This window comes from Felis catus, chromosome B1 (genome assembly GCF_018350175.1).
Source record: "Felis catus isolate Fca126 chromosome B1, F.catus_Fca126_mat1.0, whole genome shotgun sequence".
In the NCBI taxonomy this organism is placed as follows: Eukaryota; Metazoa; Chordata; class Mammalia; order Carnivora; family Felidae; genus Felis; species Felis catus.
In genome coordinates, this window is record NC_058371.1 from 41,969,415 (window position 1) to 41,991,859 (window position 22,445).

The window sequence follows — 22,445 nt, forward strand, 5'->3', positions numbered from 1 at the left end:
CACCTAAAACTTGGGCCATGACAAATTAACACAGTCCTTCCTTAGCTCTTAGGTCAGACCTCAGTTCTTTTGTGTATACTTACATCATATTTTTTCTCATTCCTTGTGAACAGACAATTCAAGGCTGACAACTTGTTTGAAGTCTAGCCTCTACCAAGTTCTCCCTCAGCAGGGGGCTGCCCCAGTCCTACAGAGACAAAATTGAGAACTTCAAGCGGTAAATCCCATGGCCTCCTGCCTCTGCATCTACAGACTTACTTTTACCTCCTTCCCCCATCCTCTCAAAGGATTCGTTCAGAAATAGAGCTATATCAATTACAAAGCCTTATTAACAAACGTATTTGTTGAACACAGAGAGTGCTTATTGCTATGTAAAAATAAAAAAAAAGATGCTTCTCTCACTGGATTTAAAGTCTGAATAAGTAAGCTGAAATAATTCAAATATGAAAAATTAGCTTAGAAAGTATTTAAATCTCACAAGTATAAGATGTTTTAATTATATTCCTTGCTCATACATAGTTGAAAATTTTTAAATGGTAGAAGAAATATAATACAAATGATAAATTGAATTATAGCATTGTTAATAAATGTTAATGAATATTAATTTTAGGAGTGTATATGTCTTTCTGGTCCATGGAGACAGTAAAACAATGAATATTCTGTCTATATATACACACACATGTATGCATACACTTTGTTTATATGTATATGTGAGTGTGTATATGTATGCATATATGTTCTTGTTTGTCCTTTGTTTAAGCATTAGATTCTAATGCTTGACTATGCTGTTAGCATATATCTGATTCTGAAATGTTCTAGTTACATATTGCGGTGATAACATTCTTTGTGTGCTTAATACCCTTGAAAATCTGTCTCTCTGATAGAATATTCCACAGTGATATTCTTAAGAGGAATATGTGTTTCAGATTTTCCAGGACAAACCAAGTTTCAGATATCCTGACCCATTAGTTCTTTGATTGTTGATTGGCTTAACGATCACTTATTGACTGTCTGCTAGACCAGGCACCGTTCAACAGGGAAGGTGGGTGCAAATGTAGATAAGAGCGATACAATTTTATAAACAGAATTACTCAGGAAAACTGCAAAGGGAACAAACAATTCAGACGGGGTTATCAGGAAATTGTCACAAGGTCATATGACCTAAACTCTGGTTTGGAAATCTAGTTCATCAACTGAGTAATTCCATAGTTCCTCATTCTATTCTTCTTTTACCGAAATGCCAAAGCCAGTGCATTGTGGCTTCTCCTGTGGAGGGCTTGAGTAAATGGCCAGCAGTAAATGGCTCGCTCCAGCCTACCACCTCTTCTCTGTGCTCTTTCATCCCCTCCGTTGCGCTGCTCACTGCCTGTCCATCCAACACCTCTCATTAGCACCTGCAATTTTGCACCCTCTTCATTTGAAAGACACACATTTTTTTTTCTCAGTCTGACACCTGCCTGCCTTGACACCAGCAGGATGAAGATCTGTCCTCTCAGACAATGTGCTAGGTGCAGAGCTCAGTCACAAATAGATCTTTAAACAACCAGCTTACCATTCCTCACAAGCCCTGCGTATTTCCTGCTGATGACACGGTGGTGGGCAGAGTGACATCTGATGGGACAGGTGGGGCATGTAGAGGAGGCAGGATTGCCAGTTAGCAGGTAAACTTCATCTTGGCAGGCTAGTCTTGGCCCTACACACAGTTGACTTATATATCCCTGGAGATTTTTTTTTTTCAGTTTCCTTATTTAAGAACTGAAATGTCTTCTAATGCTGCTATTCCTAGAAAGTAGCTACACAAATTCCAACTTTGTCAGAATCTTCATCTTATTCAACTGGGAACATTTTTATTTCCTATTGGTTTCTGAAATACCACACTTACCTGATTTTCCTCCTCAATAGATGTGCCTTCTAAGGCTCCCTGACTGTCTTCTTCTTGCATATCCAATTCTAGAAATTGAAATACCCCAGGCCCTTATCCTCACCATTTTCTTTTCTCTATCTGTATGTTCTCCCTCAATGCTCTTACCTAGTTCCATGGCTTCAAATATTGTCTTTACAATGATGATTGACAGATTCATTTATCTTACTCTAACCTCTTCCCTGATGTATCCACCTGCCTGTACTATATCTGCATTTGGTGTCTGATAAGTATTTAAACTTAACATGTCTCAGACAAACCAATCACCTCCCTACTGCGGCACTGCCTGTCCTGATTCCCACTTTGTCGCTGTCAGTGGTACCATATCCATGCAGTTACTCATGCTAAAAACCTTGATAAAAGTAATTGCTGATTCTTTTCTTTTTCCCCAAATCCCACATTTCATCCATCCATAAGTCCAGGATTCTCTATTCCAAAATATATACCCATAATTTGGCCATGTTTTTTCTTAAAATTTTTAATGTTTATTTATTTTGATAGCATGAGTTGCAGGGGTTGCAGAGAGAGAGAAGGGGACAGAGAAAATCTCAAGCAGGCTCTGTGCTGTCAGTGCAGGGTCAGATGCGGGGCTCGATCTCACGAGCCGTGAGACCATGACCTGAGCTGAAACCAAGAGTCAGATGCTTAACTGACTGAGCCACCCAGGTGCCCCTAGTCTGGCTATAAGCCACGACCACCCTAGTTTAAGCTATTTTAACTCTCCCTGACCACAGCCACAACCCCCATGTTCTTCTTATCCTGTAGGACAGAGTTGTATTTCTAAAGCATAAATTATTAAGCACCCCTGCTAAAACATCTCCAATGACTTTCCATTGTAACTGGATAAAATCCTATAAGGCCCATATGATCAGGAACCTGCCTTCCCCTGCCTCAACTCTCTCCCTTGTTCACTATTCTCCAGCTGCTGATTTTTTGTACACTGGATACATCAAGCTTGTTTCATTCTCAGAGCTTTGTATTTGTTGTTCCTAACTGCTTGGAATTCTGTTCCCCAGATCTCTTCGTGGTTGCCCCCTTCTCATTATGCACACTGAACTCAAATGTCATTATTTTCAGAGATGTTTCTCAATACTCTGGGAAAGGCAGCTCCTGCTCTATTATGCTCTGCTGCGTTACTGTATTTCAACTTCTTCAGAGTACTTGGCAGTATCTGAAATTATCTTATTTTTTCCCACATGTTCACTATCTGTTTCTGTCTACCAGAGTATGAGCTCTTTGTGCCAACGACTCTGTCCATATCTTCATGGCCACATCCTCAGTGACTGGGTCAGTGCCTGGCCTGAGGATATACGCAGTCACTATTTGTTGATTGACTGATTAACCACTAGGTTCGACCAGCTCTTACTGCTTTGCATCTTCAGCAACTAGATGAAAAAATGGAAGTTCCCTTCATAGGTGAGAATCTCATTTCTGTCATCCAGTCCCTTTAGTTCAGTCCCTGAGTCAAGTAGGAAGAGAATATGTATTGCGATCTGAGAAGAAATTTGAAATAAATTTACAGCTATTCATTTTTAATCAAATATTATTCATCAAACATTTCTTTTTTAATTAAAAATTTTTAATGTTTACTTTTGAAAGATTGAGAGAGAGAGAGACTGAGCATGAGTAGAGAGATGGGGAGACATAGGATCTGAAGCAGTTTCCAGGTACAGAGCTGTCAGCACAGAGGCTGACACAGGGCTTGAACTCATGAACCGCGAGATCATGACCTGAGCCGAAGTCAGACATTTAACTGACTGAGCCACCCAAGGCGCCCCTCAACAAACATTTCTTAGGGATCAGAGGCGTGTTGGGCAATAGGAGCTAGGCAACAAAAGGGGGTAAATCATGATCTCTACCCTTAAGGAGTTTATCGTTTGATAAAGAAAATGGACACTGTCTTAGTCAACTCAAACTTCCATAACAAGGTACCAAAGATGAGGTGACTTGAACAGCAAAAATTCATTTTCCCATAGTTCTGGGGTCTGGAGGTCCAAGATCAGGGTGCTAGATGGTCAGGTTCTTGTGTGAGCCTTCTTGCTGGCTTGCCGATGGCTACCATCTTGCTGTTTCCTCACATGGCCTTTCCTCAGTGAGTGTGCAAAGGGGAGAGAGAGATTTCTCTTTCTCTTCCTCTTGTAAGACCACCAATTCTATTGGATTAGGACACTATTTTTGTGACCTCATTTAACTTTAATTTCTTCCTCAAGACCCCATCTCCAAATATTGCTACACTGGGTTTAGGGCTCCAACATATGAATGTGGGGGGACATCAACTCATTCCATAGCAAACACATACCCAGGTCCTTGCAGGGCACCAGCAGAGGGAAACATGGGATGCTATGAAGCACAAGCAAGAAAAGGTAGTGTGAACAGGGGTTAGCTGGTCCATATGCTTCCCAAAAGGAGTCGGCATGGGCCAGTGATGAGAGCCTGTAAGTCTCAAGTGTCTGTAGGACACAGGGGACAAAGGTCACCAAAAGTGTCTGGAATCCACACATCAGCACTGTGTTGTTTGGATGGGGCAGGCAGAGACTTTGTTATTTCTGTGTTTATTACTGCAGGGCTAAAACTTGGAGGAAGAAGGGGTCTTGTATTTCATTTTAGGATTGATGTGACCTGTCAGGGGTCCCTGTGGTTTCTAGACCTCTACATGGCTCATGCCCCAGTATGATGGATTTCCAACAACTGAGAGAATTGTTGTTTTCTGGTTGTTGGTAGAATGTTTAATGCAGTCCTTTATGCCCATGATATTTCCCCCAAATCAGAGGTAAGATAGAACTGGGAATCTACAGGCTCAGCCATGATTACTTCGTCCAGCCAGATTAAGCAAGGCCAAGCTAAGGCAAAATTGCCAAGTGTGTCTTTTTGATTTCTGGGCACCTCTTTTGAGTAAGTTGCCTATTGGTAAAAGTGAAAATAGGTAAAATAATCATACTAGGCACCTACTAGTATTTTCTTATGCATTATCTTAGCCGGTGAGAAAAATAGTATTTAATCTTGTTTCTCACATTCATGGAAGAATGTTTAGAGTAGGGACAGCATTTGCCTGGAGCAAACTCCAAGTCAGCACTCTTTCCTCTGTGCCATATTGTCTTAGTGTCACATGCTGTCCCCCTGCAGCTGCCATGAAGCCAAGCACTGGGATGACCAGGCACTAATCAAGTGACCTTTTCTCCGTCTTGGTAGCAACCTGTGCTGCCTTCTCCAGTCTTCATTCTGCTCAGTGGTTAGCAATGTCCTTGTTAGTTTCCCAGCTAGCTGGAAGGTTCTCAGAGACCTCAGATGATGTTTTATCTGTCTTGGTGTTTCAGCCCTTAACAGAGTCTGACACATAGTTGGGAGGCAGTAAGTGTTTGTCAAATAAAGTGTCAATGCCATATCATCTCTTAGAATCATAACATTTGAGGTGGCCTTAAATACCCTCTTTAGCAAATAAGGCACAGAACTCAGAGAATAGAAGGATTTGTGTAAGGTCACCTTGAGTGCCATTGTTTTTTTTTTTTTTTAATTTTTTTTAATGTTTATATATTTTTGAGACAGGGGGAGACAGAGTGCGAGTGGGGGAGGGGCAGAGAGAGAGGGAGACACAGAATCTGAAACAGGCTCCAGGCTCTGGGCTGTCAGCACAGAGCCCGATGCGGGGCTTGAACCCACAAACCGTGAGATCATGACCTGGGCCTAAGTCGGACGCTTAACCGACTGAGCCACCCAGGTGCCCCCTGAGTGCCATTGTTTAGAAGAGAACAGATTCTCAGTCCAGGTTCCTTCCTGTCTATAACCCTGTGTCAGCCACACCAGGTCCTCAAAAGGGCCTCCTCTTATGTGTTTAAGGAGATGGGTATTTGGAGAAAAGGTCCTTCCCAGGCTCCTTCAATTGTGGACCATACACATATATTCACTCTCTTCACTGTTTCCTTTAGCAGATACAAGTATAAACTCTGGATATTTGAAATAAATTATTTTGTTTCCTTTATGTTTCATACACTTAAATGATAAGCATAGTAATCGGTTAGTAAAAAGAACTTCCAGGTCATTTATCAACTGAACTTTCCCTTGTAGTTTTACTTATTGCTGATGTACAGTATGCACATGTTATTAATTCCTTTGTACAAACTCTTTTTTTTAATTTTTAAAAAAATATTTATTCTCGAGAGAGAGAAAGAGAGAGACAGAGACAAAGACAGAGTATGAGCAGGAAAGGGGCAGAGAGAGAGGGAGACGCAGAATCTGAAGCAGGCTCCAGGCTCTGAGCTCTCAGCACAGAGTCCAACACGGGGCTCAAACTCACAAGCCGTGAGATCATGAACCAAGCCAAAGCTGGACACTTAACTGACTGAGCCACCCAGCTGCCCCTCCTTTGCACAAACTCTTGCTACTAAGCTTATGATAACTTATTCTAGTAAATGAGAGTGGAGTTTCTATTTTTACTAAAATTAAGTGAAAGCTTCAATATGTATAGTGCCTTTAAATAAATTCCATGACCCTGTAAATGACGTACTAGCTCTAACACAAGTGAATAGGTAAGCAATGGGTAAGCTTTAAAAATATGATTTGACCTGCCTTGAACAATTCATAGATGGTATGAAAGAATCACTAAAATAATTAGGTCTTAGACGCTGCATGATGCTTAGACATCTGGTCCAAGTCGTTCATTTTACAGAGGGGAAAATCCAAAGAGGAGACATGCAATGTTTTCCTGATTCCCCATCGCATTTTCCAGTGACCTCAAAAGCTGAGGCCTCTAGATGGCTTCTAGATGTAGTAGGAAGCATGCCCAAGGTCAAGGTTCAAGGACTTAATGCCATTAACTTAATGATGATGTCACATGCATCACTATTGTTGCTTCTTTCACCTCTAATCTTGAGACTTTAAATTCCTGGCCCTGCCTGGTACCACCAGGGTGAATCTTTTTTCCTGTCCTTATTATTTGTTCCAACTCATGAACGCCTGAATCTTTGCAGATTACCAGCTGCTCCGACTTAGACTCACTTCAGGGCAAGTGGAATTATTTCCTGCTTCCAGCCATTCCCTCCAGATTCGAGTACTGGTTTGGGACTGTCTTCAGTCGCTTGCATCTGTATTCATTCTTCAGTGAAGCAAGATCTGGCTTGGCCTGAATATTCCAACATCCTCCCATCCCTCTGCCTGGTGGGTTTTCCCAGACAAGTGGTCCTTGTGTGTGCTGGCCTATCTCACGAGAACAAGCTCTGTCTGGCACTGAGTAACTTTCCCAAAGTGCCCCAAATCCCTCCCTAGTAAGGCTGAGACTAGAATCACAGTGTCTCTCCTTCCATCCAGTCCACTGTCCTCTGTAATACATTACCCACTCATATTAAGCTAGAGACACTAGAAAACATGGCTGTCACTTCTCTAGTAAAATGACATAGGTCCCATTTTTTTGAAATAGAACATTGATAATATTAGGATATAAATAATTCTGTCAAGACATTACTAGTATTCCAAATGGTCTAAGATGCATTGTAAATGAGTAAGCAGCAGGGGATATGTAATCAAATGCCTCTATTGAAAAATAAATGTATAGCGCGGGTTTAAAAAGAGCGGGAGCAACAAAAAGCCTTGTCTGAAAGTCCCACTAAATACAAACAGATCTTCCTCAACACTTTTGTGCCAGTTCACGTACAGATTGTATTAGACACCATAATTGCAGAATTATAACCTAGCAGGGACATTTATTATGGGATGACTCAAATAGAAGCAATAGGAAGCCAAGTGGCTAGATCAAGACCTTAATGATAAAATCTGTGAAACGAGCAATTGGGAGTGAAGAATTGTTGGTTTAGAAAATTTATGTTATAATAATGTCTGATAGATTTGACATTGGGAGCATCTCAAAATCAGAAACGAATCTATCTCCCTTTGAACAAAATCCTTGCCTTGCTATTAAATGGGTTTTCTGGATCTTATAGAAAGATCTTGAGCCACAAAAACGTTCTTTAACAGAGGAGTGAAGGTGATGTTAATTACATAACGGATCTCCTAGCCCTGAGCAGGGAAGACCTCATTTTGTCCTGGTTCTGTGGCCTGTGGCCATCAGTCCCACCATGCTCTGGGGAATGGTACAGGAGGGAGCTCTCTGACATGTTTCCCACATCAACCTTTGCTCCAACATCGACTCTCTTATTGCTTTAACTTGTCCAGACTTTTATTTTTTGCTTTAAAGTTAGCCTCTGCCATTGTCCTTTCAGGATGGAGAGTGGCAGAGGTGAAATTATCACAAGCTGGGTCAGTACTCACACCCTCTAGAAATTCTTAGCCTGCTGCGTTCCTAAATAAGCTGAGACACTCTCATATCTTGAGATCTCTGTGAACTCTGTACAGCTAGAGAGAAAATTCGTGTCAAACACCCTCCATACGCTGGGATTTTGTTTGTCTGGTGGCCTAAAAGTTGTGGAACCGAATATTTCTAGTGGGCTTTCTTCTTGCAAGTTAGTGATTCGCTCAGTGCAATGAGAATGAGGTATCTCTGGTCACTGGTCATGAGCTGTGCTTCAAGGAGGGAGGACACATTAATCCACAGTTAGAGAGCGTGCATTGGGCTGTGTGTGGTGGATGTGGTCTACAGGGACCCCTCCCCACTTTCTGCAGGACGTGATTCTTCACTCAGGGGAGTGCAGAAAATGGCCGAATCCCATTTTAATGCCTGTTATTGAAATATAAGCAGTGGATAGCTGGTGCTAAGAAATGGGTGAGATAAAATAGGTACTGGCAAGTACTCTTTTCTAGATGTTGCTGACTGTCTCCAGGTCCCTGCTTATCTCTGGTACCTGCCAACTTGGACCTTGTTTCTTCTGGCTACGCCATATCCCCCTTGTGCTACCCCATGACCAAGAAAAAGGCTCCACTGCAGTCTCTTTCCCTGTTTGTCCCTTCTGACTGTGTCCTTCTGGACTCATAGCTTTCCCATCAGTGTCTGCCTTAGGAGCACCTCTGTGAGCTGCTTGACAGCAGCCTGAATCCCACCCAGCGAAGCCTAAGCATGGAAGGTGCTAAGTGTGCTCCACCCATGTAGAGAAATCCAAATTATTTGTGCTTTCATTTTATTTTATTTTATTTTATTTTATTTTATTTTATTTTATTTTAATTATTTTCCTTTTTTCCTTTACTGCCTTCTCCATGCCCCGAGACATCTTCCTGAACTAGGATAACTCCAGAGAGTTTTAATGGGCATTTGTCCATTTGTGAATCCTTGTGGGGACAATCCCATTGATGCTCTGCCCATATTACCACCCACCCCCATGCCTCTCAGTGAACATCAACTTGACTTAACACTGTTACCCCCAGCATCTCTTTGTCTGAGGGCTTTCTCTGGTCCCGAGTTCACTTTCCTGTCCCTGTAGTAGGCTGAAAGTATCAGATAATTAATATCCCCTGCCCCTCCCCACAGCAGCCTATCTCAATGACCGAGTGTTGGTATATAAGACCTTCACCCCTGAGCTGACATTGCCCTGCAACACTCTACTTTGTACTGGCTCCCGAGTCCCCAGTGGGAGTCACTTGTGTTCTTAGAGCTCACCTACTAGAAAACAAACCCCTCATTAGCTGTTTTCCTTACCTGCCTATTTCCCCACTCCCTCATTAGGGTTTCTCGGAATTGCCTCCAGAATAGACTTGCACGCAATTCCTTGAACCAGTCACTTCTAAAGAAACCTAAACTAAGAAGCTGTTTAAACAATACCAAGTAAGGACATGACTTAGGAAGCTATTTTTCATACTAACGAATGAGCCAGCCTTTGCTTCTCTTCCCTTTTCCATCTTTTGTGTGGATCTGACTTCTAAAACCTGTATTTTTTTTTCTTTTACTAGGAGGATAATGTAATATGCTCAATAATAATGACCACGTAATTTCAATTTTTATATTAAACAAATGAGTGAGTAGCTTGGATTTAAAAGTATTATAGGACAATTAAAAACCTTGTACTGAGCAGTTTCTGATTTTCTGTCAACACAAACTGCATCCTCTTAAAAGATATTTAAACCATGGTTTCATTTTTTAAATCAGGAGCATCGGTTAGACACTATGAAATATACTTGATGTCGGGAAGTATTATTTATGCCTGCTTTTTTTCCCAGAACCCTCTGACAGAATTGTTTGTAAGCGTTTAGCCTCTTAGAGCAGTGATATAGGAGATAACTACCAATGGCTCCTGCGGGACTCTCTGTTACAAAGAAAAACACTGCCTCATATTGCCTTTGTCCTGGATATCCCAGGAAAAGATTTTTTTTTTCCTTTTTGTTCTAATTGGACTATATTTTTAAAAATTTCTAAATACCAAATGTGAAAAGTCAGATTAAGATGGTATTGGTTTCTAAAGGTTGTGAAGCTTGTTAAAACACACACAGACTGGAAACCTAGTGCCTACAGGTTAGTGTGAAAAAAACAGTCGTGATTCAACAGCCACCATCCAGGAATCTCAATTGTACCTTCTAAAGGTGGAGAGTGGGGTGGAATTTGAGAGAAAATTCTAGTGGTCCGATCTGTTCCATGTGCCTTATTTGCTTTATTTTTAATCTCATACCAATGGTCCACAGCCAAACTACCTATGAGAGAGAAACTTCCTTTTAGAAAAGGGAAAACATTTGACTGATCTTAGGCTTCCTCAGTGGACTGCATATTCAGTAAACAGTTTTTATCTGTAGACATAGCTCACAGTATATCATCGGGTCCTCAGTGATATTTAACAATATATTTAAATATAACAATATTTACTTGTGTGGCTTTTCTTCAGAATTATGCTATAAGTTTATTGATGGTGGGGACCCTGCTTCTACTCTTAAGTATCCCACATTCCACATCATGCTATTTTACTTAACTAAGGCATTGTAACCACAGAGGATGTTTTACAGATATTTGCTGAAAGAATATTCATAATGTTCCTGCTCCATAATTTTCCATTTCTTTTTAATTTAATTCACATTCTGAAATTCCAAAAATCCAAAAGATGGTGTCTATTTGTGTGGTGATCTTCCATTTTATGATATCGTTTAGAATATATTCTCAGAAGCTGCCTCTGCTACAAAATGCTAACAATGTTTTAGATAACATTTAGGTTGAACAGTTGGAAATTAGCAATGTTCAACCTTTGGTGAACATTAGATTCATCTTGTCCAAAATACAGATGCTTAGATCTTAGCTCTGGAAATTCTGGTTCATGAGTCTGAAATAGGGCCCTGAAATATGTATTTAAATTTTTTTTTATGTTTTTATTTTATTTTTGAGAGAGAGACAGAGTGAGAGCAGGGGAGGGGCAGAGAGAGAGGGAGATAGAATCTGAAGCAGGCTCCAGGCTCTAAGTTGTCAGCGCAAAGCCAGACGTGGGACTCGAACTCAAGGACTATGAGATCATGAACTGAACTGAAGTCGGACGCCCAACCCGACTGAGCCACCCAGGCACCCCGATATATGTATTTTTAAGAAGCTTCTTGTGTATATCAATGTTTTACAACGATTCCCCTAAAATCTTGCTATTGCTTTTCCCTAAATCCTAGTGTAAAAAACAAAACAAAACAAAACAAAAACCATGAGGAACACTCTATGTGTTTTTAATTTTTTTTGTAAAAAATTATATAATATAAAGGATATGATTCACTACATTACTTAATGATCCTTGTGTACAGATCATTGTGACATCATGAGAAATATCTCCCAAAGCTCAGGGTCTAGTAATAGTCCAGATTTTTTTTCTTGATAAGTTTACTTCCAGTTATTATTCACTTATGAAACCAATTATTTTTCTTTCTTCATTCTGGCTGCTAGAAAAACTGAACCAAAATTTTATGACATTACTGTCGCTTTTCTCCAATAGGCTTTTAAACTATAAATATTCATTTTTCCTTTCCTTTAAGGCTTGATTTAAAAAAGGAAAATGAGCCAAAGGTTCTTATCTTATTGAAAAAAGGCTTCTATTTAAAGTTGCATAAAATCCTTTTTAGAAGTTTTCTCAGTCCTGAATTCCCTCGAAAACAGAGCTTGAGGCAAGGATTAAATGTTGATGCTTTGTTTGCTAGGTGCAAACCCAGGGCAACAGAAGTGAGGAAAAAATGGAGGGAATGCAAAGAACGAGATGAGGCAATAAAATGTGATACATTACTGTGTGGGCGGCTGCTTCATGATGAGCTGTGAAGAGACACAGAGGTGATCCAGCAGGGCTCTCACTCAATATGTGGATCCTTCTGGACTCTCTGTAGGGGGAGACTTACCTTAGATAAGCCCATTAGAGGGAGGAACAAAGGGGGAAGTCTTTTGTCTAGATTCATTCCATTTCTGATTTTCCTTGGGGCAAAATTGGCCCCATGGAAAGCTAACTCCTTCATACTTCCAGAGTAGGTTTTCTAAGCCGTTCGGAGGCTGCTTTGGGATGCCAGATCCCATACTCTGCAGTGTGATGTTTCATTCAAGTTTGGAAGTTGTTGAAGGAGCCAGTAACTCAGTTCATGTGCCTGGCCCACAGCTCTAAGGCCCAGTGACTTATTGGCCCCTAGTGGTAGCATCAAGTCCAGCAAACTGGTCAGCTGAAGAAATTCAAGATGACAGATGAGATGTGCACTTGACATGCAAATAGATAAGGAAGTAGGGAACATGTTAAAGGCATAGGGTGGAAAAAAGTCAGGAGGGAATAAAACTCCATAGCTAATAGAGTAGTGAATGTAAGAATGCTGGGAAGAGGGCAAAGCTTATTTAACCATTTTAAATTAGTAAGTGAAGAATTCCTAGCTTAAATGATTGGGTAGAAATACAATTAACAAGAATATAGAAAATAAGTGAAACCCGTTTATTGGGAGGTAAGAGGATTGAGTTTGTTGAAGTAGCAAGGACACTTTTGGACATGTTAGGGTTGAGGTGCCTGCAGGATTGGATATGTGAGTGGAGCTTAGGGGTGAAGCCCGGACTAACCACATGGACTTCAGATCATCAGCATGGAGGGGGTACTGACATCCTTGAATGAATAAAATTAGTGATAAAAGCAAGGAAGAAAGTGAGCCAAGCACAAGAACTTGAGGAATATCAACATGTGAGGAATGGATATTGTGTATGCATGGGAAGAGTTGGCAATAAGGGACACTTAGAAAGAATTGTCAGAGATATGGAATTAGAAATTTCCTGTGGGTGTCACTAGTAACTTATTTGGCATGGAACCTGCACTCCCACTCTTTGTGTGGACACAGAAATGTATCTTTGGGTCTGTAAATATCACCCTAAGCTTTCAGTTAGCATGCACATACTCATGAGAGAGAGAAAAAGCAAGAGAAAATATAAATGAGAATGCATTGAGTGTCTATAATAGATCATGAACTATGTTGGGCACTTGATATATGGTGCCACTTTCATTCCTTCACAATAATCCTATGAAGTGAGTGGGTCATTATTATTCTTACAAGGCAGGAAACTTGGCCTCAGGGCCTGACATTAGTAATAGTGCTGACATTGGAGCCTCCAGTTTGTTTGAACTCAAAGTCCATGTACTTTCCTTACACTGGACTACCTTTGCCTTTCACCCATGACAATGGGCATCTGGCCATAAAAATCTTGCTGAAAAAGCAGCTCTGGATTGCAGAGAGAGTTCCAGACCCTACTTCCAGTTTAGTGCCGCACTTAAGCTGCTTGTCTGTAAAACTAAAATAGATGATAGTAAAATTTTATTTTTAACCTCTCTTGAGAAACCATTTGAACATTTGAAACTTTTACTTTTCATCTTTACTGATCCCCCTCACTAGTGCTCAGACTAATGAACATCACACAAAACGTTTTCTCCAGAAGGAAATCCTACAATGATATGGTATAGGAGAGAATAATGTTTTTTTAAATGTGATTACATGCACCAGACAATACGTTGAAGTGTGAATTTTAGAGATTAGATATATTCCACAGATAATATGTAAACATTCCAGGCAGACACAATTAATGATGAAACACAGAGGTAGTCTAAGTGGACCACTACCGACATAATGCTGTAGTGGACATGCTGGGCCTGTATTTTTTCCTTGAATAGATTTCCAACATTTGAATGGAATATTTATGCTTTTATGCTAAAATAAAAGAGCATAGTGAAATAAGCTATTACATGGTCCATTAAAACTACTTTTAAGTGACTCTCCATAGCACAAGATTCCACAAATTTTGCATTTGCAAAAGGAACTTTTCAATTAAGCACAGACCACTGTTCTCAGAACTCAAAGGAGAGTGCAGGTGCCATTCTAGGTCTTTCTGAAAATGATAATTCTGTATTTGCTATGTGATGATGAGGAGAGATCTCCATAACAGCCATCATACACACGAGCCAAGACAAGCCAAGTGATGTAAGAGAGTAAATCTGATTACTTAGTTTGAGAATAGGAGAAAGTTAGTCTAGAACTACTGTGGTTTTACCCACAGCTTGATTTCTCTCTTGCCCACCTTTTTGTTGTTTATGGAGCCTGCAGATTTGAATCAAAGACATATCCAAAGATTCAAAAGTGCATGACGCACCATCTCTTTCTTATTTACAGTCTCAAGGAAAACATGGCAAACATACAAACATCAAATTTTTATTTCTGTGTGAAATCCAGGCACTTTTCCCAAGCAAAAAAGATAACAGAATTAAATTGTATTCATGCCATTTGTGAAAAAATTGTTCCTGCTTTTCATCTAAATAAAGCAGACGACTCATTTTCCTTTAAGTCATTCAACTGGCAATCAAGCTTTCCAGACAGATGCAATAAAAAAAAAATGTATATAATTTGATGGATCATCCACTTGATTAGGATATTTTTTTGTGTGATTTTCTTTGGATATCCCCTCATGGGATGAATTCTGACCCTACATAGCTCTTCATCCAACCCATTTTTGCTTTGTAATAGTGTGTCTACCTAAGGCATAACATGCTTACAAAGTTTTGCCTGTTTGATCTAGGATAAGTAAAAATACACTGTTTTTTTGTGCAGTGGTATTCTTTAAATTTATTTATGTGTGTTTCTGTGAATGCTTTCTCAGTTTCCTGGACATATTGTATAAAATGGAAGCTTCCCAAGCCCCGGATTCAATAATCAATGGGGATTTATTTGTGGATTCTTTGTACTTTTGCTTTCAATGCTTGGTATTATTGGGAGATACTTTTGTTTTTATTCTTTAAACAAACTCTGTCCAGTTCACCAATTGGAATCTGTTAAAATTGCAGTGCACTGATTAATCTTGTAACAACTATAATAGTTAAAGATGCTGTCTTACCTTGGAACTGGTTAACTACATCAGGTTAGAATAAAGAAGGGACTAAGGCCTACATTTGACCATCGACACAGCAAATTATGTGACCTGTATTTTCTCTGAGTTAGTAGTCTGTGGGCTCAGCTGGAACATGGAGAGTCTCAAAAATAAACTGAAAGGGCTTGAAAACTTGAGGGAAGCCGAGGGGTTCAACGCTATGGGAAAAATTTGGAGGGGTGACAGACCAAAGGACCTTAAATCGATTACCCATCAAAGAATCAAAAAAAGTGAGGGTATGTGAGAAGAATATTGAGAAGTATCCAGAAAAAAGAAAATCTGAGTGCTCTTTTGTCATACTGAATGTTGGTTTGGCCAAGTTCAAAAGGCAGATAGTAAGTCAGATTGGCCAGTATCAGAGCCTAAACTGTGGTTTTGGGGATGAAGTTCTTGCTTAAAAGCAAATAACCAAACCTCAGGCAGTGGTCAGGTAACCAACAGGCTGGTAAACAACCCTGGGGCAGTGGTCAGCATGTTGCTGGCAGTAAAACAGACAGCCAGCCACAGGGACGGCCAATGTGAAGTGGGGGAGTGTTGCAGTGGGCAGGAGCAGCGTGGCCTCGAGATCTAGAGGAAATGTGCACACTTCATTCAGTTAAAGCGGTGCTACTCAAAACATAGTTCATGGTGCTGATCCAAAAAAACTGATTTTTTCGGGTCTGTAATGAGGCAAGTATAGAAATTGAGAGTAAACATTTAGAAACTTTTACTGTAACTTTTATAGAGTAATTTTAAGTCTGTTAGATCTGATAATAAAACTTGGGGCTTGCATCTTCCATGTCTTTGTTTTTTTATTTTATTTTGCCACTAATTTAATTTTTATTGGATTTTACGCAAGTGTGGTCTGCAACATATTGAAAATTAAAAGTCAATAAAAATGAAAAAATCTGGTCCTTTTCCACAGATATTTGGAGAAGCACTGACTGTGTAAGAGAAATAAAACAGACCTCAGCAGGTCTCAGTTTCTTCCTTGCCTTCTAGCTTTTCTTTCTTTCTTTCTTTCTTTCTTTCTTTCTTTCTTTCTTTCTTTCTTTCTTTCTTTCTTTCTGCTGTCTACCTCCCCTCCTTGGGAACTTTAAAGACCTGATAAATCACAAGGCTTACTGAAGCACTTCTTGGAAAATACTGCGCTGATGGTTGTGGGTACCCAGACTGCAGGTTTCGGATAACATTGAGAAGTGGCCACCTAAGTGAAAACTATAAGAATACACACTCAACTTTCCCCTGCCCTATAAATTCTGACCCTGTTTCAGCTGGATGTCACTGGTCTTCAGTGCTCCCTGATAGCACATCAGCTGAACAAAGCCTTTTAGTTCTATTTGCATCCCTTAAATGGTTTCCTTCAACAATTGAATATATTTAAGCACTAAGGGGGTGCTAAAAATGACAGCCATTTTTAAGCTGAGGGATGCGGGTGAGTTTTATACTGCTGCCAGTCTATGTTATACACTTGAAATTTAAGTGCTCAGGTATAGACTGAATAGTAGATTTCCAAACTCACCTGACCAGAGGGACACATGTGACTTCTTTTCTGTTGTGTTGGAGTACTGTAATTGAGGAGAAGGGTAGAGCACCTTGTGGGTCTCTTTGTGGACAGTTGGAATGGCACTGGAGCAGCAGTGGGGACTGTCATGAGGACGTAGGCACTTTTCAGACATCACGGCCAAGGCAAGAATCTGGTCTCTAGACTTGGCATGATGGGAGATGTATCAGTCTAGACTTTGGGAGCCCCATCAGAAGCCTCACTGTGTGGGGCACCATAGCAAGTTCAGATTACAATGAGTGTGACCAGCTGCTCAGTCCTGAGGTGTGGGACTAGAACTTGCTCACTTCCTCCTGCCTGAGGTTGAGAGGGGCTCTATCTAGGGACTACAAGAGGGGAGGTTGGGTGTTACAGGTATGTGTGTGTATTTGCCTGTGGTTAAGGGCAGTTGGGCCACCTGTGAAGGAAGAAATCATATATGTGGGCTGGGACCCAAGCAGGACTCTGCCAATTTCCTATACTTTCTACACAATTCATATTGAGTTGTGTAGGAATGCTTTAGTCAGTCCAGATTTATCTTGGTAGAACTTGGAGATGAAAATTAACATGGCTTAGGCTTAGGTCGGAATAACAGAGAAAATCTGACAGGGGAAACTTTACCTTCCTTATCTCTTGCTTTTGCCTTAGGTGGAATGACAGATACTCTAATTCATGGAAATAAGGCAAAAAAAAAAAAAAAAAAAGAGAGAGAGAGAGAGAGAGAGAGAGAGAACTTTCTCCATCACCTGCATTCCCTCTCCACCCGCCCTCTCCGCAACCATCCAACTAAACAGCTATTTAGTGAGCAGCTCTATGAGCAGGACTTATGGCAGGTGTTGGGGGTGAGCAAAAAGATGACTGTATAGAAATGCCATTGTTGTTTTGAAACAGCTTTTAGTTTTAATAGGGATATTCAAACATAGGAAAGATTAAATTGTACTACTTCGAATAGTTCAGGAGGACCAAGATAAGTTGCAAACTTTGCATGATTAGTAGAGACAATCACTGTCCAAGGATCCAGAGGATGACCTGGGCACTGTGCACCATGAAGAAGGACAGGCAGAAAGGACTGGCCCCAGAACTGAAGGCTCAGTTGGACTGAATGATAGGAATCCTCTCTCCCTTCCCACACTTCTCCTTTATATAGCATATGCTTAAGCAATCACCATCCTCGTATGTCCCTCTTCCAGATGTCTCCAACCCCATCCCCAACCTGCCTCTAGGCACAGTCCTGAGAGAGGAAGCCTTACTTGGACTACCACACAGCCGCACACTTATGAGCCCTCACCATACTCCAATTCTTAGATTCAGAGGAAGTGGCTGGTTCTGTAAGAAGGCATATCATTGTGTGTGAGGTGTTAACTTAGTTTTTACTGAAAGAAAGACAATTTTGGCTTTTAGTGGAGAAGACCCTTATACTAGGGGAGGGTTCCTTTGGTGAAGCCCTTCAGCTTTATCTTGGAAATTTAGCTCCTCAACTTCCTTAAAGTTGGTGTAGAAAACATTTAAGTCTATATGTGTATGTCTATGTGTGTATGTATGTGTATGTATTTATGTGTGTGTTTGTATATATTTATGTGTATATTTGACAATTAAAGCCCTCCTGATTAACCTTAATTATAGACCTAAATTGAACACCTACTGTGTGTAGAGCCTTATGTTAGAAATACATAAATAAATCAGAGAGTCTCTGTTCTCCAGGGACTTATAACCAAGTAGGACAAGAAGTCAGAGCATTAGATAATTAAAATGCAATGGAAAAAAGAGGAGGGAAAAAGATGAGAGAAAATTTCTGTTAAGAAGTTTTGATTGATTTGACTATGTCTACTTATTGAATTAAACATTTTCTAGTCCGATTTCCCCACCACATTGTATCTATTGATTAAAGATCAATTATTTGTATTGTCTGATCAGGAAAAATCCTGTGGTATTCCACACACCTGGTAATACTTATACCTAGAAACAATCAGTTGGAGCATCAGAAAAGTATTTTGCAGCTATTGGGATTTTATCTCATGGGATTGCAGGCCTAATATTTTATTTTTCTATACATGTTCACAAAAAATTCCACAATAAATTCATTATACCCTTTAATAACATACATTGTGATTTACTTTGATGTTCAAAATAAGCATATTACATAATGGCATATGAAAAAAAAATTAATTGTGTGTTCTTTTTTTTTCCCAATCTGTAGTTTAATCTTATATCACAAAATCCAGGGAGTTTTTAAAAATACACATCTCTTTTTCTCTTCAAATACTTCCTTTTGGAAAGGCACATTGGAATCTTGGTGGGAGGAAAACTTATCTTTTTAAGTTTTTATTTATTTTGAGAGATAAAGGGAGAGTGAGTGGGGAAGGGGCAGAGAGAGAGAGGGATAGAGAGAATCCCAAGCAGGTTCCACACTCTCAGAGCAGAGCCTGATGTGGGGCTTGAATCCATGAACTATGAGATCATGACCTGAGCAGAAATCAAGAGTCTTAACCGACTGAGCCACCCAGGTGCCCCACACTGTAGTTATTTTTGACACCCCCTCCCCCATCCACAAACATTGCTTTTAAATAGCCATGAAATTCAAATAATAGTTAAATGAATATTCCCATCCAAGTAACCAAAAAGGAAAGGACCATTTGGATATTTCTCTAAAGATTAATTATTTCTTCAGTGTTCAATTTATCTTTATCAATATTACCTTTAAATGGTTATTCATTTCATTTGTTCATCCATACATCTATCCATTCAAATATTTATTGAGTGCCTCTTTGTATCAGATGCTCCCCAGAGCTTGGTACACAGATTGTAATGCAGCATTCTAGAAAAAAAAATTAAGCGTATTTATTTATTTCTTTTGAGAGAGAGAGGGTATGAGTGGGGGGGGGCAGAGAGAGAGAGAGAGAGAGAGAGAGAGAGAGAGAGAAAATCCCAAGCAGGCTCCAAGCTGTCAGCATAGAGCCCGGCATGCGGTTTGATCTCACAAACTGTGAGATCATGACCTGAGCTGAAATCAAGTCAGACGCCTACCCAACTGAGCCAACCAGGTGCCCCAGAAAGTTGTTTTAAAAAGTAAAATATATAATATGTTAGATTCTGCTAAGTGCTAGAAGAAAGATGAAGGGAAAAAAGAGGGGAGTGAGGTGAGGGGGTTTGCAGTGTCACCAGAACAGTTAACGAAGACCTCCCAGAGAAAGTGACTTTTGAATGACAATCTGAAGTTGCTGAGGACAAGCTATGCACAGATCTGACAATGAACAGAGGGGTAAGCATGGGGTGAGGGTGGAGGATGGGGAGGCTGAGAGACAAGGGGGGGCGTCAGACCAGTATGATGGTGTGAGGCCATTGTGATGACTCTGGCTTGTAATCAGAGTGTGATGGGAAGCCATTGGACTGACCTGTTCACTGGGTCATTCTGACTGCTGTGTTGAGAACTAAGTCGGGAGGGAAAGAACAGCAGCAGGGAGATGGATGTAGACTCCAACTGAGATCATTCAGATGGGAAACAAGCAGGGCTTAGGCTAGGGTGGTAGCAGCAGAGGTGTCAAGAATGGATTTTGGATTGATTTTATCCAAATATCCCACTTCTGTGTATATACCCAAAAGAACTGAAAGCAAGTACTCAAGCAAAGAAGTGCACACCATGCTCATGGCAGCATTATCCATAATGGGCAGAAGGGGGAAGCAACTTGTTTCTGTCAATGGGTGAATGGGAAAACAAAATGTGGCAATATGCACAAATGGAATATAGTATTCAGCCATAAAAAGAGAAGGAGATTCTGACACATGCTCTGACATGGATGAACCTGAGGACATGACTATAGAGGAAATAAACCAGCCACAAGAGGACAAATACTGTGTGAATCCAGTCATATGAACAGTCATTCACAGAGACAGAAAGTAAAATGGAAGTTGCCAAGGGCTGGGGGTAGAAGGGAAGGGGACATTACCATTCAATGGGTGCAGAGTTTAGTTCTGTGACATGAGAAGGGTCCCATGGGTGGAGGGCGTCAAGGACAGTGAAGCAGTGTGGATGTGCTTCATGCCACTGAACTGTACACCTCAAAACGGTCAAGTTGGCAAATTTATGTTACTTGTATTTACCATGATCAAAACAATTTTCATTTTTAAATGTAAGAATAGATTCTGGATGTATTTTGAAAATGGAGCCAACTGAGCTGGATAGGGTGGAAAGAGGATTGGAGGTTGGCTCTAACATTGGAGTCTGGGTAGCCTGGAGAGCAGAGCACTGTGGAGGGATGATTCCAAATGGAAAGCAAAAAGCTTGGTTTTATGAATGCAGACATTTCAGTTAAATCTCTCTTGCCTTTCTTCTTTTAGGGGGAGAAGGTAATATCCTAACTTTATTTTTGGCATTTTATGACTTATGGCCCTTAGATCCTCACACTGCCTCAACCTCCCACTGCAAATATATGCAGTGGATTCTCTATTTACGCTAGTTATTCTATAAATGCCTCTTTATGACTGAGCTGCTACTGAACCACTGTTCTTAGAGGAAATATGTACAGTTGTCTGTATACACATCTCATGTAGATTATAATCTTCTTGGGGTGCCTGGGTGTCTTAGTTGGGCATGTGTCTCTTAATTTCAGCTCAGGTCATGATCTCATGGTCATGAGATCGAGCCTGTTGTCGGGCTCCACACTAGGCATAGAGTCTGCTTAAGATTCTTTCTCTCTCTCTCTCTGCACCCCCCGTTCCCTCAAAAAAAAGATTATAATCTTTTCAACAAACCACTCATACATATAGAGTCATACATATAGAGTCATACATACAAACCACTCATACATATAGTTTTCTTTATATTACGAAAAAGAGAATGAGGTTCAGAAGCATTAAGTGACTTTCCTGAAGCCACCCCACTAATAGGTGCCAGAGTTGGGATTCAAATATCATCAACTGGCCCCAATGCTGGAATTTGTTGGACTACACTGGCTAGTCCCTCCCATCTCTATCCTCTGGTCATCTCTGTTTGAAAGCTGAAACAAGAAGGCAGAAACATGCATGTGGGCTGCTCTGTACATATCTGGGAATGATCACAAAGCATCATGAGTATTGATTCAGGAATTACAAATACGTTTTAGCAAGTAGATAATTTTGTAAATATGAATCCATGAACAATATCATATATCATGTCGCATTATATATCATTATAAGGATATATGGATAATAGAGGGTGGATGGATGGATGGATAGATAGATAGATAGATAGATAGATAGATAGATAGATAGATATTTAGATACATCAAAGTCTACTGGGAAGTCAGTTTGAGCAATTGGATAGGAATTGCCACTCTCACCAGAGCCGCTGCCTGCTCAGTGTTTACAAGGACTCTAGAGAATAAATGGCATTGTTAACAGAGACTGCTAATGGAAGACAAAAACCAAGTCTTCTGATGGATCCTTGAGTGTGCTCCTTAAGAATAAAGAAGATGCAATTAGATGACTTCCAATATACCCTTCTGCATTTTCCTTTTTATCTAATTTATGAACTTAGCTAATTACCTATTCAATAGCCTCAATCACTCAATTTAAGAACAAAGCAGACAAAATATATTGAGATCCACTGTGTCAACAGCTTTCTTAGAAGCAGTTCATGTAATGTCATATCTTCCATGTTTTCAAAAAAAAAATTAATGAAGAATAGAGATAATTTTCAATTCAACTTTATGCCAAGCAAATATATAGGATGATTAGTATATAAGGAAGCATTTGACCTGTCAAAAAAG

At 40.2% G+C, this 22,445-nt stretch overlaps 1 protein-coding gene across 9 annotated transcripts in view; it reads left to right on the plus strand.

The window, feature by feature from the left end:
* ZMAT4 (zinc finger matrin-type 4) overlaps positions 1–22,445 on the plus strand; it is a 348,048-nt gene that overhangs the window by 255,236 nt on the left and 70,367 nt on the right. The window contains exon 9 of one of the 9 annotated variants that reach the window (XM_045055521.1): positions 114–406. The exons of the other annotated variants lie outside the window; for them this stretch is intronic. Coding sequence (XP_044911456.1) covers positions 114–205 — 92 coding nt within the window. The 3' untranslated portion in view covers positions 206–406. Of the gene's footprint in view, positions 1–113; positions 407–22,445 lie in introns of those variants that run through there. 9 annotated transcript variants of the gene reach the window in all.